This window comes from Drosophila miranda, chromosome XR (assembly GCF_003369915.1).
Source record: "Drosophila miranda strain MSH22 chromosome XR, D.miranda_PacBio2.1, whole genome shotgun sequence".
NCBI lineage: Eukaryota > Metazoa > Arthropoda > Insecta > Diptera > Drosophilidae > Drosophila > Drosophila miranda.
In genome coordinates this window covers 27056622-27074437 of record NC_046674.1, presented here as the reverse complement: position 1 = coordinate 27074437, position 17816 = coordinate 27056622, and the positions used below count along the sequence as shown (strand labels likewise).

Here is a 17816-nt window from a genome sequence, read left to right as displayed (position 1 = left end):
ATATTAAGACTACGCCATGCCCGTAGCGTAGGTTGTGGTTATTGTGTTGTTGTTGTTATGGGACAGTGCTCCATCGAGAGCACAGATTAGTGAGATATATAAAGGTAATGTTGAATCGTGGTTGGCCAACCAGCTCGCCACACACGATCACTTGAACCAGTCCGCCGCCGGACACAACTCGACAACATATCCAGTGTCTACTGGACACCAGTGTCCACCAAAATAATATATTTGATGAATTAATATTGATATATTCACACACAAATCCAGTGTGACGGTAGCACCGTGACATCCGACACCGTGACAGTTTCATGTCTTGAAACTGTTAAATAAACAATTAATCGTTTAAGGCCTGTCTAAACGTGGCAGCAGCAGCTTTGTAGCATTCGTATGGAATAACCATTTAACAGGCTTTTAACACATATTTTTGCCATATCGATATTATATAATGATTTATTACGTTGTGTAAAAGTTATAATTGATATTAATTATGTGATAGTCCTGGAAATCGTTATGGTTTTTGGCCGTTTCTGAAAATAAAGAACTATTTTATATAAATTATTATTTTGTGGAGTAATTTTACGTTTTAATGCTTACCATTAAAAATTATAAGCAGTGGATTTTTCAATACATGTACATATGCACATATGCTGTTGTTCCTTTTTAAACCGACAAACCAAAAAAATTAAGGGTTCGTTTTCTTATATCTTGTGAGAACGAACGAACGTGAGTCGTGCCCCCGCCAGCGATTGTTAAATAACTAATTTCACCACAAACGAAATGCGAAAACTGTGCTGACCAGGCTTAATAGCCGACACTGACCCCCTGGTCAATGCATTTCCGACTAATGCCAAAGATAATGCAGGAAAAATCAGGCACTTAGAAGACGATCCGTGAATCTTATCAGTTGGGCGAGCAGTATGGTTCTGGTCGGTGCCGAAGCCACATCAAAACCCTGCATCCATCGGCCTTCACCACTTTCCACGCCACTCTCCTCTCCTCTCCACTCAAGGTTTGGCGAATTTCACAATGAGACCATTCCGTCCAACCTTTCGAAGGCTATCACACGGAGATTTCGTGCGAACGACGTAGTTGCTCCCAGCAGAGCCCAGCACCCCCTCTCCAACCATCTGATAAGGAAGAGAGCGCATCATTTAATATAATGTTCAAGTGCGTTCATCGATAAGCCCAGCAGCCAGCCAGCCACCAGCGGGATGAGCCATACACGTATAAAGCCACCATTGTCCAACCGAATCGTTTCAGTTAGATCTCGGTCTTCCAGCGAGAGCCACTCGAGATCTGTCAGAGAACGAATCCAATCCAGCACCTGTTTTGTGTTTTTGTGTGTGGTTGTGTGTACGCGCGAAAACTGTGATAAGCCGTTCGTTTCCTAAACAGAGAGATCTGGTTACGTAAACCCCCGATTTCCAGGGCAAAAACAGAGAGAGAGAAATGGAAGTGCCACCGCCTCTGGTCCTCAAGCGCCCGCTATATGTCCCCAGCAAGACACTGATGGGTCCAGGACCCTCGAACTGTTCGCATCGCGTTCTGGAGGCCATGAGCAATCCGGTCCTGGGCCACATGCATCCAGAGTGCCTGCAGGTGGGTACCGTCCCAATACCGTGATCTCTTTTTGAACAGGATTAAAGTCAAATGTTGCACTGGTCTTGCACTAATGTTATGCACCGTTTTGAGGTTGCTCCAGTTACCTTATCAGCAGGCCTGATATGAAACATTGAGATACAATGGATGAGTAGGGGGCGGGGGTCAGAGATTACCCTAGTCAGCATCACCATCTTAAGCAGGCAATGTACTCGAATGCAACGATCTCTCAATCCGTCGCACCCTACTCTCTACATACACCTAGAACTACAATCCGGATGGGGGCAGGCAGGGAGACCGCCATCTAACACAAGATCGGGCTGCAGGCCAAGCTGAAAGCTCGTAAAGACTGCAAGCCTCAGTGGCTGGACTGGCATATCAGCTGTGGCTCCGTTGGCATCCAAAGTACAAGGCGTCTTTCTCTTTTCACAGATTATGGACGAGGTTAAGGAGGGCATCAAGTACATTTTCCAGACACTAAACGACGCCACCATGTGCATCAGCGGTGCTGGCCACGCCGGCATGGAGGCGTCACTCTGCAATCTGATTGAGGACGGAGACGTTGTCCTTTTGGGCATTACCGGCGTTTGGGGACATCGCGCCGCTGACATGGCCCGTCGCTATGGCGCTGATGTACGCCTTGTGGAGGCCAGTTTTGGGCGTGCGTTAAGCCAGGAGGAGATAAAGTTCGCCTTCGAGACACACCGGCCACGTATCTTTTTTGTGGCCCAGGGCGACTCGTCAACGGGCATCATTCAGCAGAATATCCGGGAGATCGGCGAGCTGTGCCGTCAGTTCCACTGCTTCCTGGTGGTGGACACTGTGGCCTCGCTGGGCGGCACCGAGTTCCTCATGGACGAGTGGAAGGTGGATGTGGTGTATACGGGATCGCAGAAGTCGCTCGGCGGCCCCGCTGGCCTCACGCCCATCTCCTTAAGCAAGCGTGCCCTCACCCACATTAAGCAGCGCAAGACCAAGCCGAAGGTCTACTACTTCGATATCCTACTCATCGGCCAGTACTGGGGCTGCTACGGCACGCCGCGGATCTATCATCACACCATCTCGACCACGCTGCTGTACGGCCTACGCGAGGCTCTCGCGCACTTCTGTGCCGTGGGCCTGAAGTCGGTGGTGCGACGGCACCAGGAGTGCTCGCGTCGCCTGCAACTGGGCATCGAGGAGCTAGGCCTGGAGATGTTTGTGCAGCGCGAGGACGAGCGCCTGCCCACCGTCAACACCATCAAGGTACCGTTCGGCGTCGACTGGAAGAAGGTGGCAGAGTACGCCATGCGCAAGTGAGTTGAGAATCCATCTTCTGGGAGCATAATTGCGCCATACTAACCAAACTCATCCATGGCTTCCTTTTCAACAGATATAGCGTGGAAATCAGCGGTGGCCTGGGCCCCACTGTGGAGCACGTCTTCCGCATTGGCCTCATGGGCGAAAATGCCACCGTGGAACGCGTGGACATGGTCCTCAGCATCCTGCACGAGGCCATTCAAAGCATCAAGCTGCGGGCTGTTAAAACGGAACGTTCCAAAATATGATTCCCTTTAGTCGTAAATGTTTTTTAAATAATATATCCCTAAAAAACATAACTAAAATTCACTTAATTTCGTATTTACCGCTATGGCTAGTGGTGCCAGACCAAGACCATAGACGCAGAGAGCTGCCAGACATGGCCGAACAGCTGAAGAGCGCTGCCAGACCAACAAAGCGGCAGAGCGCTGCCAGCTGTGGCAGTAGCGCACAGAACGGTTTGTTTGTCCCAACAAAAAACATTTTTTTCCATTGAATTATAACAAATTGCTAACTCTGTTATGACACAATTGTATTTAATGGTCAACTGGTCAACACACTTAACAGTTGCGTTGTGAATAGTCCGCCTGTTGGCCATCCTAAGGTAAAAGATTCCATGGCCCAAATTTAATAATTAGGCAATTAATCTTATGGATAGATATTGAGAGCAAATCCATTCAAACGATCAATAAACATTAATTTGTATGCTGAAAGTACAATATGCCGTATATTTTTACAGCTATCGCATGAAATGTTCACGGATTTGAACTGGAAAGAAGGGTTCAGATCGATTCGGAAACAAAATATTTCGCCTTTCGATTTGCTACATTTCCGTTTCACATGTAGTATGGAAGTTATAGATGATTTATTGACCGCCAACCCGAGATTGGCTCGTCCAAGCACTCGCACGCACATACAAACAAAAAAAAAACAAAAAAATTGTACACTTAAAAGTTTATTGTTTCTCAGTGGACAGGCAGATAGTCATTGCCCGTTCAAATCATTGATGTGTACTTAAAGTCTCCACCTTATAGCATAGGTCTTGTACGCTGCTGCTATGCTGTGTTCTCTAACCCTGCTTCTGGGCCAGCTCACGGGCCTTGGCGCGCTCCAGCTTGGCGATGCGGGCAAGACTCTTCGAGCCGAGGATGCCACCGCCCCAGTGACGACGGATCTCCTCGTGGCGCTCGTTGAAGTTGGTCTTGACGGCCTCCAGGACCTTGCTGAAGTTGGCCTTGTCGTTGTTGTCAACGCTGGTCAGGGCCAGGGTGGTGCAGGTCTTGCGGCGGACGAGGCGTCCCAGGCGAGCCTTGCCCTTCACAATGCAGTAGGGCACACCCATCTTGCGGCACAAGGCGGGCAAGAAGAGCACCAGCTGAAATGCAACAAAACACAGAAATTAGTTTGGTCGCTCAAAGCACGTGTTCGTAGGGGAGTATGGTGGCCGTTTGGTCTTTGCCTGCCTTGACCCATTTCAGACCAAAAGGGCTAAGGTAATAACAAAATCAGCTGTCAATTTTCCACATGGCGGGTGCCTCTCACACAGAGTGCGGGCGCCTTTCAGTTGAAGAAATTCAAAGTTCTACATCATTTAGTCAGAGACGGGAGACGCGGGGGACTGACGGGCATAAACACTCACCTCCAGGGGATCAACATCGTGAGCGATCACAACCAACTGGGCTTTCTTCTGCTCAATTAGCTTGGTGACGGTGTTGGTGCCGGCCGACAGATAGCTGGGCTTCTTCTTGGGCTCCACCTCCTTGCCCTTGGCCTTAGTCTCGGCGATTTTCTTGAGGCGCTGTTTCTTGGCCAGGGGAGACTCCGGGCGGTACTTCTCCAGCAGCTTGAATAGCTTGACCGCGGTGGTCTTGTCCAGGCTCTGGCTGAACTGGTGGATTGGTGGGGGCACCTTCAGACGCTTCTGCAGCACAGCCTTCTGGCGCTGGACGCGAATGTATTTGGGCCAACGCACGAAACGGGACAGGTCGCGCTTGGGCTGAACATTCTGGCCTGCAAGCAAATAAGAGTATCCATCAGTGGGAGTTCACACGTACACAAATGCAAATGCAGGTGGGTCCACTTACCGATGCCGAAGTTCTTGGTACGCTTCTCGAAGAGCTGGTTGACAACCTTCTTGACCACTGGTTTCTTGACTGCCAGAGGAGCCGGAGCCACCTTCTTGGTCACTGGCTTCTTCTTTGGCCTGGGCTGCAATGTTCCGGGAGAAGTGGATATTCATTAATTTCGATTTCACATCACAATAATAACAAAACAAAAAAAACACAAACACAAAACGTTTTGCATTGAAAAGCACTGCTATTAACATGGAAATAATGCGTTCATCGAATTGCTCGCGTTATTTACCTTCTTAACAACCATTGTCACTCGGTTTTATTGAAAGATGCTTGCGAAAACAGCAGATATTTTGCGGCCCGCAAAAAAAGACCAGCTTTACGTCTGCTGATCAAAAAGGTAAAGGAATGGTGGCAGCGGCGGAAATGGCCTGCTTGACAGCACCGTTGCAGGGTTGCTATTTTCTCGCTCAGAGCTGCTATTCGTTGCGATAGAGCTGAACAAAATCTGTGTCAACATCGATATAATGAGAATCGATATATTACACAACCAGCGCGAACTTTTAAACTCGATTTTTACTTGAAAAATATGCTTCGGAAATTCTTTTCTTTTATTATTACTGCAAAATCGGATGGGATAATATTATTTTTCTGGAATATTGCAATTTATCTATTAAATTGATTTCAGAATTAGGCTAATAAACTGGAGATTTCAAAAAACTTTTGCATAACGTTACTTATGTATTCCCAGATGTTCAAAAAACTGGGCAGGAGAGGTTCCTAAATATGTTGAATAAACTAGAATTTGCATCAAGTATCAGTGGGCTCTTGAGCAATTAATTAAATGTATTTCAAAAATATAATATTTACAATTGACATATACGATTTAATTTTTTTAAAGATCGAAAACATTGAATCCTTTAATATCGCAATAATACCAAAAACCGTGGTATTCTTTTTTATTTTGTCATCTGTCTGGTATTTTGTGTGGTATTTAATCGTTGGCACTTATTAGCTCTTTTTGCTGTTTTCCCTGTCGACAATTTCTCGCCTGCGATCAATCTATTAAATTTAATTTTTAAATGTATATTTAAGAATAAACGGCATAGAAGCATACGACGGTTTTTTTTTTTTTTCTCTTTCATATCGTACTTCCGTTCATCATTTATTGTAATGGATTGCATTTAAATCCTTGTCGCTCATTAACTTTCAATCTATTTATATTTGGCGCTCAAGTTCGGTCTTGGTCTTATTTTTTTTGGATTTTCTTTCTACTTTGTGGTGAGAAATACTCTTCTATATTTACCAACGTTTGCATTATTTTTTTCTTTAACTTTTTTGTTTAAACCTTGATTTAGTCAAAATACAATAAAAGAAGGGACTAAAAACAAGCCAATCTTCTAATAAATTTATTCATCAATGGGATTAGGCATAGTGGGCAGCGCTAAGAGTCTTATTCAGAATTATTCAAAGGAATATAGAAATTGGGTAATGGGAACGATTACGGTTTTTTTTGTTTGACCTTTTTCGCTAAAATCTTTTTTTTAGTAAAAATCCAATAAAAGCAAGCATTTAAAAGAAACCAGTCAAGTAGAAAATAGGTTCATTAATTCGATTAAAATATGTGGGCAGGGCTGAGAGATCTATCTAGCTAGTAATATTCGATTGAATATCAAAAACGAGGATATGTATAATAGAACTTGAATTCGTCAGTATATTTACGGTATATTTTTGAAATGAGACGGTATATTTTGGTATATTTCTGAGGGTCGGATAAACCTTCTCTTCGACAATTTCTCTCCTGCGCTTGCGCTAGATGCTTAATTAATTAAGTGGCTCACTCAGTTAATCCGTGTGCATTAAGTTAGTTTTCGCCCCATATCGAGTGATTTTTTCTCCCAATCGGAAACCATTATGCATACGCAGTGCAGCGCCAGTTAGCGATGCACTTACCAGCCCAGCCAGGCCACCATTTTTAATTTCTTTGTTTATTTTGTGCTCATCTTCGTAGTCGCACGCAGTCGCAGTGGCAGTGTCAGTGGCAGAGCAGAGCGCAGTGTCAGCCAAAAAGTCACCAAAAGTTACCACGCAGTTAAATAGAGAGATTGCTCCGCGGAACCATTAGTAGCAATGGTGTGAGTGCATCCTTCAATCCCTCCTCCAATCGGTGTGTGTGTGTGCGCGATGGCCAGCAGCGCTGCGGGCGGACCAGCAGGGCCTGGCACTGGCCCTGCGCCGCCCCCCGTCAATCACACCCATGCCGTGTGCGTTTGGGAGTTCGAGTCGCGCGGCGGCAAGTGGCTGCCTTACTCGCCGGCCGTGTCGCAGCACCTGGAGCGGGCGCACGCCAAGAAACTCACCCGGGTGATGCTGAGCGACGCAGACCCCAGCCTGGAGCAGTACTACGTGAATGTGCGCACTATGACCCAGGAGTCGGAGGCCGAATCGGAGACGGGCCTGCTCACGATTGGGGTGCGGCGCATGTTCTATGCCCCCAGCTCGCCGGCGGGCAAAGGCACTAAGTGGGAGTGGTCGGGCGGCAGTGCGGACAGTAACAGTGACTGGCGGCCCTACAACATGCATGTGCAGTGCATCATCGAGGATGCCTGGGCGCGGGTGAGTCTTTCCGGCTCTCTTTTTGAGCTTCCCAATAGATTCCCGAATTCTCTCTTTTTTAAGGGCGAACAAACGCTAGATCTATGCCGCACCAACATCGGGCTCCCCTACACCATCAATTTCTGTAATCTCACCCAGCTGCGGCAGCCAAGCGGACCGATGCGCAGCATACGGCGCACCCAGCAAGCCCCCTATCCGCTGGTGAAGCTCACGCCACAGCAGGCCATCCAGCTGAAGAGCAGCAGCAATGCCAGCAACTACACCACGTTGACCAAGCTGGTGGAGAGCAAGTCGCTCCATCGAATGCCCATGAATCGGCAACAGCATCCGCTGCCTGCAACCCACCATCACCATCATCATGCGCAGCAGCAGCAACAGCAGCAGATGCATCATCAGCAGCAGCAGCAGCAGCAACAACAGCAGCAACAACAGCATCAACAACAGCATCAACAGCAGCAGCAGCATCATCATCATCATCATCAGACGGCACCAAGGAAGCCGCCGAAGAAGCACAGCGAGATATCCACGACCAATCTGCGTCAGATACTCAACAATCTGAACATCTTCGGCAGCAGCACCAAGCACTCGAGCATGCCGGCAGCCAGTGCCAGTTCTTCCTCCTCATCGGCCTCCACGCACACTCTTCACCACAGCAGCCATATGCCACACTCGCACGGGCACCCCCACGCCCACACACACACACATGCCCACGCCCACGCCCACACCATCTCCAATTCTCATTTCACGCACGGCAATAACATTGTGACCTCGTCGATGAACAGCCACCACAGCCGCTGTTCGGAGGGATCGCTGCAGTCGCAGCGGAGCAGCCGCCTCGGGTCGCATAGGTCCCGGTCACGGACGCGTGCCTCCGACACGGATACGAACAGCGTCAAGTCGCACCGGCGACGCCCGAGCGTGGACACCGTCTCCACTTACCTCAGCCACGAGAGCAAGGAGAGCCTTAGGAGCCGCAACTTTGCCATATCTGTAAACGATCTGCTCGACTGCTCCCTGGGCAGTGACGAGGTGTTTGTGCCATCGCTGCCGCCTTCATCGCTGGGCGAACGGGCCCCAGTGCCGCCACCGCTGCCTCTGCATCCGCACCAGCAGCAACAGCAACAGCAACAACAACAGCAGCAGCAGCAGCTCCAGCTTCAACTCCAGCAGCAATCAATCGCCGGTTCGATTGTGGGCGTGGATCCGGCCAGCGACATGATATCGCGATTCGTGAAGGTGGTAGAGCCGCCCCTATGGCCCAATGCCCAGCCCTGTCCCATGTGCATGGAAGAGCTGGTGCACTCCGCCCAGAATCCGGCCATATCGCTGAGTCGTTGCCAGCATCTGATGCACCTCCAGTGCCTCAATGGCATGATCATTGACCAGCAGAACGACATGAACAAGGTACGGAATGGGAATGGAATAGACAAGGACAATAGACTCTATTTCTAACTCTTTCTCTCTCGCTTGTGCAGAACCTCTTTATTGAGTGTCCCGTGTGCGGTATCGTCTATGGCGAAAAGGTGGGCAACCAGCCCATCGGCAGCATGTCCTGGAGCATCATTAGCAAGAACCTGCCCGGCCACGAGGGCCAGAACACCATACAGATTGTCTACGAGTGAGAATCAAATCATATATGATCCCATGTATCCATTTATAGCCATCTCCCCCTCTCTTTGACAGCATTGCATCTGGTCTGCAGACATCCGAGCATCCGCATCCGGGTCGTGCATTTTTTGCCGTGGGCTTTCCGCGTATCTGCTACCTGCCCGACTGCCCGCTGGGCCGCAAGGTGTTGCGCTTCCTGAAGATCGCCTTCGATCGGCGTCTGCTTTTCTCGATTGGACGATCGGTGACCACGGGCCGGGAGGACGTGGTCATCTGGAATAGTGTCGATCACAAGACGCAGTTTAATATGTTCCCGGATCCCACCTACCTGCAGCGCACCATGCAGCAGTTGGTCCATCTAGGCGTGACAGATTGAAACCAGATTGAAACACAGGCGATCCGCGAACCATGTCCCCCCTCCCACCGATGCGGTCTCCATTCTGCCCCCACATCTCTTCCACTTTGTTTTTAAGTTACTTCTTACTACATAATCTCAGTGTGTGTGCAATCCTCGTTACCATAATATATTTTTTTCAATAGGATATATTGTAGAATGTACCGCCAAGCGTTCGAGCTGCTCGAACCCTAAAACCAACTGCAACAACAGCAATGCCGTAACAGCAACAGCAACAATTGTAACCTTGACAACTCTTCCTTTCGCGCTCTTCCAATTCGTATTTCATAGTATTCACTAAGCGCTAATCGTTAATCGTACATATACATATACTATGTATTAGCCAGCATTTAGTATAAAAAATAGTTTAGTTTGTAAAAGAGAATCTTAAACCAAGACACCTATTAGTATTAGGAATAAAGAACCCCAACCCCAACCCTATCCTATCCTATCCTATCCCAAAACCAAAACCAGCCAGGCCATTCCCCAAGCAATCAAGAGGTGCCCCAAGCTGTGCCAAAATTATAGAATCCCCCTCGTATCGGGCGGGGGAGGGGATGACTATGTATATTGTTGATATAGCATAGGCTCTTGCCTCCTACGTATCATCCCTACCTCTCTCTCTCTGTCTCGTCATTCATTTATTCATATATTTTCCATTTTTTTCTAAGATCATGCAATGCTATAGTTTTATTCAGAAAGAGAGAGAGAGAGAGAGAGAGGATGCGGGAGAAATACATGGAGTAAGAGAGAGATAGACTTCCGTCTTGGCCATTATTCCATTTCTTCCATTCAGCGAATTTGATGTGATTTTATTTTGAATTATTCAGAGTCTGCCTAGGCCTATATAGAGATCATAAGTTACAATATCAGATCAGCATATTCCACTATATATATACCATATACGTTTATCATACATTTAATAATAATATTTTTTTGTATTTGAATTTTTTGCACACATTTGATGAATTTTTGTTGCTTTCATATTGATATCATCGAACATCGACCCTACATTTACATACATACATCGTATTGATACAGAACGTTTAAAGAGAGAGAGAGAGAGAGATCATACGGTCAGCGCTCTAGCGGGCAGCTCGTCCGACCCACCATATATGATATGATATACCGATACGATATGACTAAGTTGTATTTAGCACTGATTAGTTCTTAGAGTTCACTTCGAATATTCCACACAACAACAAAAACACACAAAATCCATTAAACTTATATGTAAACCATGCATACATTTATAGTTCAAATAAAGTAACTTCATTCATGTTCAAATTATTGCGAATTTTTTATAGGATAGATACCCAAGAGCTTTGGTCTGGGGATGGTCTAAGGATATTGATGTTCTGATTATACCAAGCCCCGAGGCCTGTTGCGAGCGTATCCCCGACCTGATCAATTCAGGCTCTAATGATTTACATCATCCCTTATAAAGGTATACACAAAGATCACTGCAATCAGCCTTCTGGCTTTATTCTTTTTGCATACATACTTATATGAAATATTTGTTTGTATATTCTAAAAAGCATCTTTCATCCAGTCATCTTTCTCCGAGTTTGACGTGACTTCAACTCTTTACCATGATTATACCCGAATATTCAAAGGGTATATTAAATTTGTGGTGAAAGTGGATGTGTGCATCACTCAGACGGACCCATAAAGTATATGCATATATTCCTGATCAGCATCAATAGCCTAGTCGATATAGCCATGTCCGCCTGTCCGTCTTGTTAAAAGCCAAGTTCTCAGAGACTATAAGAGCAAGAGCAACGAAATTTTGAATCCAGACTTCTGGAATCTCATACTATTACAAGTGTATTTCAAAATTTAGCCCCACCCCCTCAAAGGACGAAAATCTGTGGAGTCCAAAATTTTGAAGATGCAAAAAATCCAAAAACCCAGAATCATAGAGAATGACTATATCTAACACATTGCCGATCTGGATTATGATTGGTGATGTTATGAGAATAGAGATAAAGAAACAGATGGAAAGAAAAATGGAAACATATAAAATCGAATACATAAAAATCTCCCGAAACAGAGCAAACAGCGATGCCATACGAAAAATAAAATATATTCCATAAATTACATAAATCATAAGCTCACGTTTACATATATGTACATAGACTGACTGAGTAGCGGATATAAAAGTAGAGACGCGGACCTTGACGCGGCTCACAACGTACTCGCTCATTGTTCGATATTTGAGAGCTTTATTTGCGAATCATTGGTGAGACTTTGTATGTAGATTCCTCGAGAAGATACAAAATTTTCTCCAGAAAATGGGAATTGGGAATACAAAATGAAATTTGCATGGTGGAATTGTATATCTAAAGATCTGCAAAGATTCAGAATGATTTTACAACGATTAGAGTTAGACATTCAGGAAGTAGCTATCTGTTCCATCTCATTCTAGTTCTTATTCCGGGATTTAGTTTTAGACGCGGTTTGATTTGTTTATTCCATAATCCAAAACAGCATTTCCATATTAATATATGTACATACATATGTATGTATGTACATATATTGTTTGTAGATATCTTACAATTGATTACCAACTTCATAAATTGATTACGTCTTATTTAAGCGTTAGTAACGCAATCAGAGGAAAATGGCATGGTAAAAAGAAACACATCCATATTATAATTAAATATTCGGGGCTTAAGAAATTTAATAGAATTCACTTTAACTCAATTAAAAAGTCTTTTTAATACGCCCCATATTTAGTATATAAAACTTTAAAATAAATATATTTTTCCACATTTTTTTAATTTAAATTATTATTTTTTGTCTATCAATGGTAAAATGTAAGTAAAACACTTTCTTTTTACAGTTTCGTCTCTCGGTGGTATATATTTTTAAGTGGAAGTGTAACTATTCAATTCTCAAGGCTTTTTCTCTGGGTGATGGTAATATTCACGAGGATCGTGCACTATGGAAAAGTCGGAATAGCAATAGAAAATATGTAAACTATATTTTGTATATCCAATTCTCAGTGTCATTCTCGGTTTGGTAGTCTCTTGAGCTCCTGCCATACAGTCGCCAGATTCAAATCAAATCAAATCGATTGACCATTTTTCGGGGCTTCCAAGGTTCCATTTTCATTTTCGATTTCGGTTTGAGTTTGTGAATCACTTAAAATAAATTAATAAAAGACAAAACGTAAATGCCACTTTTTGCTGTGATGCAGTTGGAGCTTTCGTGCGTGATATTGGCAAAAAACGGTGGCAGTTGCAGAGTTGTCCTCACCTTTTAAGGCGGCAACATGCTGTAGACGCGCGTTGCAGTTGCAGTCGCAGTCGCCTCTTCAGCTGCTGCCTACGTGCTGACGTCAGCCCAGGCACAGGCCTAGGCACAGCCTGGGACAGGCAGCAAGGACAGTGCCCAAACGTGGACAATGAGTGCGGTTTTGGGTATGGCTTTCACTCATTTCCAGACCAGAGTCAAGGTGAAGCCAGCCCTTTGGCAGCAGATGTTGCTTGCGCTGCCCGTTAGTTCTGCATTAGCAACATTTGGCTGCTGGCAACATGCTGGCATGCCAATCCCAATGTTAAAATTTAACAAAACTGAAGATATTTTTGTTGGGTGGGACGTGCGTTTTGCTCCTGATGCTGTCTGTTGTCTGCTGCTGCTGCTCTCCTTGTGCCAGTTGCATAAACAACAATGTTTTCCTAGAATTTGCAGGCGATTCATCCGATTTTTATGCAATTGACACTGATCGCTGACGTTGGTTGACATTCAACACACGCGCAACACACTCACACGCATGCACAGACACGCACAATGGCGCCCGAGCAAGTGCAGCAGCATCACATCATGATGATCATTGTCAGGTGGTTCTGTCCAAAACAGTATGCCCCACTGACCCTGTGGCATTCGAAATTCGCGTTGTTTTCGGCAACAGCTTCGTCCTCGTCCACACCATTTTGACAAGCACTCGCGATAAGGCCATGCGAGCGCCGACGTCCATCTCTCTCGCACCTGCCCACACCTGAGGAAGAGCCACATGCCGAAGGGATTAGCCAAAGTGTATTAATTTAGGGTGTGCCCAGAGAACGAGCATTCTCACATACATAGATATGTAGGTACATATTTTGTTGGTAGATAAATAAAAAGAAGAGGACTGATGAGCGGCAATGACTCACCTTATCTTTGGGATGATCAAGCTGGGACTCTCTTGCTATGACTCCCTTTTTGTATGTCTTTCTGGAAGACAAACACATGACTATTTTCATTACTGGATGAAGAGAGAGCCAAGGATAAATTATGAAGGAGAACCAAAGGGCTTATATAGCTATGTGTGTAAACTTTGACCTTCACTTTGTTTCTCCCGCCTCTCAATGAAAAAAAATAGATATTTATTTATTGAATTAATTAGTGAATAATATTTGATGATAAAATAGAAAAATTTCTTTTGAGTTTTTCTTCTTTGTTTTGTTTTGTTTGGTTTTTACCATACACTTTGAGTTTTAGAAGCATTAGCCATTTAATTACAAAAATTTGTAGAAATAAAATCCAAATCTGTCGATATCAAGATGATTTTGTGCTTTTCTTCTCCGAAGAGTCCCCAAGAATTAGTAAGTTGTTTGGTATTCGCCACTCCTTCCGGCCCACCACTCTCATATTCTCTCTCACAACATAAGCTCTCTCTCTCGCTCTCTTTCAACTAATCCCTCAGATCTGCCGCTGCTTTTGCCACTTTCCTTATCTCTTAGGATCAAAATTCATACACATAAAAACGCCACGAAAAGTCTCTTTAAAGCGCCGAAGTTTTGATAACCTAGTAGCTCAAAATTTAATAGCTAGAATCTTTCCACGACTGCTTCTACAGAGAAATGCGTTTGAAAATCAAAATCTATTTACAAATAAAATGTTTCAAAGAGATGTTTCACAAAAATAAATAGAGAAAAGTTTTTTTTTTTCTTTTTTGGGCCACACGAGCATATGATCAAAATTGTAATACCCTTTTCAGGGGTATGTAAAAAATATACAGAGGCAGCAGAGTATTGACAGCATGAGCGACGCCCAGGCGAGGCGAACCACATCCAGATCTTGAAGAAAGGGGGGACAGACCCAAAGAGAGAGAGAGGAATATCTAGAAGGGGAGCCCAGCCTCAGCCCCAGTCCCAGTCGACGGCGCTGCTGGCGTCCAGCCACGCTCTGCCGGGAGCGAGCCTAAATGCAGCCAGTACGGGGGCTTCCACAATCAGTCAAGAGCCTCCGCTCGTGCCAAACGGTTCAAAAACGCATCTCCATCGCCACCAGTCCCGCCCTCAGCCTCAGCCCACTCCCTGCCCACGGAACGTTACCCAAACGGTACTCGCTTAACGATTTCGATATAATTTTCGATAGATCGACATCGATTAAAGCCCTGTTGTGCTTTTTTTGTGCGTTCTGTTTTATTTTTCGTGAATATTTTTTAATGTTTTTATTGCTTGAACTCTAATTAATCAACCCTACAAAAATAAACAACCAACGGATCAAACCGCAATCAATCAATCGTCAATCAAACAGACAGAGAGAGAGAGATAGAGAGAGAGAGAGAAAGAGGAAAGCAAACACTTTGCATGCGATAAAAACCGCGCACAAGTCGCTGACAAAGCCGCACGTCCACCGCCGTCGCTGTCCGAAGGAGAGCCCAGAGACACAGACCGAAACACGGGCAACCTGATCTTTCTGTAAATTAAACTATTCACAGATTAAATATTTGCCAAGCGAATCGCATATCCACACAAGCAAACACACAGATAAAGAAAAAAATGTGCATTTAATTGTTGTTTTCCACGCGTCTTTTGTCGCCATCTCGCTCCGCGTTTCCATCTCAAGTTACGAAAGCCGCCACCTCGAAGTCGACATCTCTGATAAGCAGCACAGCAGCCACAGCAACAGCAGCATAAGCAACAACAAGCAGAAGCAGCAAAGCAGCAGGTGAGTGCCACAGAGAGATACAATGTTGGAGGGGAATTCTAACAGTTTTGCGGTGATTTTTGCGGTTTTCCTGATGGTCTGGCGCCATCTAGCGGCATGCGGCACATAACAAAAAACCATACAAAACAAACAAAAATTCTCCAATCGACATTCCGACTATGGAATACCCTCTACTCAGGTTGAGGACTTAATGTGATTTGTTTTCTGGTTTTCCATCTTTGACTGTAATCTATATCTTAGCCGTATGGTTTTTGCAAAGTTCTGTATCTACAGATCAAATAAAGAAATCATTGAATAGTATTCTATATAAAAAACATCTATCTATAGTGTATATGTGTAGATGGAAGTATTCAAAAATCTGCTTATTACAGATCTATCTACTTTTCTCCACTCACAAGAATTTTATACATATGTACATACGTATGATTTGTATTCTATTATCGAATAGCTATAGCTATAATCATATAGCTATCTTTAATCTTCCATCACCATATCAGTAATTGTACTCTTGATCATCTATCTTTTTTACATGATAATCTAGATCCTTGATCTTTAATCATTCGACCAGAGCTCCTGTCTATAATGATCTATTATTAATATATGATCGTCATATATGTATATTACTTGTATTTTTACAAGTATACATCCATGAATGTATATGTATGTATATACCATAACATGTCTATCAAGATCATAGCCCTTTATATTTCTGTGCTATCTTTGTACTATGATCTTCCTATTTATGAACATTTTATATATGATATTCTCATCTATTTATCTATATATCCGCAGTTGTTCCTATCTGTGTATGATCTTCATATCCTTGACCACTCAATAATCTATGCAAACTTTAGAGGTCCCTTTCTCTGATTTTCGATTAAAATTTGAATGGCGATTATCAAAGCCTATTCAGACGTCAAGTCAAAAATCCATTTAACGCGTTTATGGGTCATCTATCAAATCGAAAAACCAATAAAGAGATGTATGCCAGACTAAACCCATACCTTACGCAAAATACGGCCATCCATGCAGCGTGGGAGGGCGTGTGGCCAATGCCCTAAGATTCACAGATCAGATCACAACAGATCTCTTCTTCTGGTCACCGATCCAATCCGATCGCAGAATCACATAAATTTATAAATGGCCAAAAATCGAAACACAAATCTTGCATTTAGCTGTGCGGCAATTAAAAACCGTTTTATTATCGAACACTCGCACGGATTTGGTCAGACAAGATTTATGGCAATAATCGTAAAAAGCATAAATGCAAATTCAAAGCCCATTTGAGAGCCCAGTCTCGTCTATAGATAAGTGTCGGTAAGTTAAATGACCCTTTTGTATCCCTTTTATGAGAGCTTGCAAGGGTCCCATTTTCATTTTGACCCCATGCAGTAGTAGATGCTATATGTACAGTACAGTGGATTTTGTATAGCGATTGCTTAGATGAATGTGAGAAAAATGCATGGAGTAACTTTTTAGGTATGGATGAAGATAAACAAAACAATGAAAGATAGACAAATTGAGACTGAAAGTATGCCTCAATTCTACATCAATGGAGCTGGTGTTTCCCTGAGATATTTTAGCTTACAGTTGATTACAGTTCCTAACTCATTCAGACACCCCTAGGTACGAGTATCTCTCTAGCAATTCGATTCTGTTTCAAGTTCAATCGTGTTTTGGCACCGAGGGGCAACTCAACCTCATCAGGCTGATGGAGTGGCTTGCCCAATTGTGGTTTTTTGAACTTGTTTGGCTTTTGGCCCCCACCACACCACACCGCACCGCTCCGCACCCCTCCCCCCGGTCAGATTCTCTCTAACCAAAATTGCATCGGAGCCCGTGCTAATCAAGCTGGCAATTCAATGAGCAGCAACAACAGCACTGCTCATGGCTCTGTCATTTGTTTTTACGAGTACTCGTATTCGCATGCAGTTGATGCTGCTGATGCGGCTGCTGCTGCTGTTGGCCATGTTCGATCTTGGCCATTTAGGGGGGAAATGTCACAACCTGTTGGGGTGTGGGGACACTCTGCTTCTGGCTTGCCTCGTTCATCATGATAGATCGCAAATAATATTACTCAGCGAACCAACCACAGCAAAATAAAATTAACAAAATCATCAAGTTAAAATAAATCAAAGTGAGAAATGGACATTGAAATAATTGCATCATCAGCCAAAATCTACAAAGATTGCTTTCCCTAGATAATCTTTCAAAATCTGCTTTATCTCCTCAACTTTCTATTAAAAAGTTCCATTGATGTACATACGAGTGTGTATCTATCTATC

The 17816-nt window shown here is 44.3% G+C and overlaps 4 protein-coding genes across 16 annotated transcripts in view; 3 read left to right on the top strand and 1 right to left on the bottom strand.

Moving 5' to 3' along the window:
- The first annotated feature begins 1262 nt into the window (after window positions 1–1262).
- LOC108165472 (serine--pyruvate aminotransferase, mitochondrial) lies at window positions 1263–3832 on the top strand. Its single transcript, XM_017301522.2, has 3 exons — window positions 1263–1602; window positions 2035–2897; window positions 2975–3832. The coding sequence occupies exons 1-3, from the start codon at window positions 1453–1455 to the stop codon at window positions 3147–3149; spliced, it is 1188 nt and encodes a 395-aa protein (XP_017157011.1). The 5' UTR covers window positions 1263–1452; the 3' UTR covers window positions 3150–3832.
- An 11-nt stretch (window positions 3833–3843) lies between these two features.
- LOC108165474 (60S ribosomal protein L7a) lies at window positions 3844–5388 on the bottom strand. The gene is made up of 4 exons (XM_017301525.1): window positions 5266–5388; window positions 4986–5109; window positions 4541–4911; window positions 3844–4276 (listed from the first exon to the last, which is right to left on the bottom strand). The coding sequence occupies exons 1-4, from the start codon at window positions 5278–5280 to the stop codon at window positions 3971–3973; spliced, it is 816 nt and encodes a 271-aa protein (XP_017157014.1). The 5' UTR covers window positions 5281–5388; the 3' UTR covers window positions 3844–3970.
- A 1339-nt stretch (window positions 5389–6727) lies between these two features.
- Window positions 6728–10879, top strand: LOC108165465 (protein deltex). Its single transcript, XM_017301513.2, has 5 exons — window positions 6728–6836; window positions 6985–7589; window positions 7653–8993; window positions 9065–9207; window positions 9273–10879. The coding sequence occupies exons 2-5, from the start codon at window positions 7158–7160 to the stop codon at window positions 9571–9573; spliced, it is 2217 nt and encodes a 738-aa protein (XP_017157002.1). The 5' UTR covers window positions 6728–6836; window positions 6985–7157; the 3' UTR covers window positions 9574–10879.
- Window positions 10880–14839: 3960 nt separating this feature from the next.
- Window positions 14840–17816, top strand: part of LOC108165461 (serine/arginine repetitive matrix protein 2) — a 45099-nt gene continuing 42122 nt past the window's right edge. For 4 of the 13 annotated variants that reach the window (XM_033388083.1, XM_033388082.1, XM_033388081.1 and 1 more), the window contains exon 1: window positions 15099–15531. The gene's annotated coding sequence lies outside the window, so the exon portion shown is untranslated. Of the gene's footprint in view, window positions 15532–17816 lie in introns of all 13 variants that reach the window. The other 9 variants (XR_004471698.1, XR_004471697.1, XR_004471702.1 and 6 more) reach the window with 7 other exon arrangements.

Bases quoted from the DNA above. Each gene is read 5' to 3' on its own strand.
- LOC108165472 (XM_017301522.2), top strand. From the start codon at position 1,453: ATGGAAGTGCCACCGCCTCTGGTCCTCAAGCGCCCGCTATATGTCCCC. The intron at 1,603-2,034 runs GTGGGTACCGTC...CTCTTTTCACAG, and splicing joins TGCATCCAGAGTGCCTGCAG to ATTATGGACGAGGTTAAGGA. The intron at 2,898-2,974 runs GTGAGTTGAGAA...CCTTTTCAACAG, and splicing joins GCAGAGTACGCCATGCGCAA to ATATAGCGTGGAAATCAGCG.
- LOC108165474 (XM_017301525.1), bottom strand. The intron at 4,912-4,985 runs GTAAGTGGACCC...ATTTGCTTGCAG, and splicing joins TACCAAGAACTTCGGCATCG to GCCAGAATGTTCAGCCCAAG. The intron at 4,277-4,540 runs GTGAGTGTTTAT...GTTGCATTTCAG, and splicing joins ACGATGTTGATCCCCTGGAG to CTGGTGCTCTTCTTGCCCGC.
- LOC108165465 (XM_017301513.2), top strand. From the start codon at position 7,158: ATGGCCAGCAGCGCTGCGGGCGGACCAGCAGGGCCTGGCACTGGCCCT. The intron at 7,590-7,652 runs GTGAGTCTTTCC...CTCTTTTTTAAG, and splicing joins TCGAGGATGCCTGGGCGCGG to GGCGAACAAACGCTAGATCT. The intron at 9,208-9,272 runs GTGAGAATCAAA...TCTCTTTGACAG, and splicing joins ACCATACAGATTGTCTACGA to CATTGCATCTGGTCTGCAGA.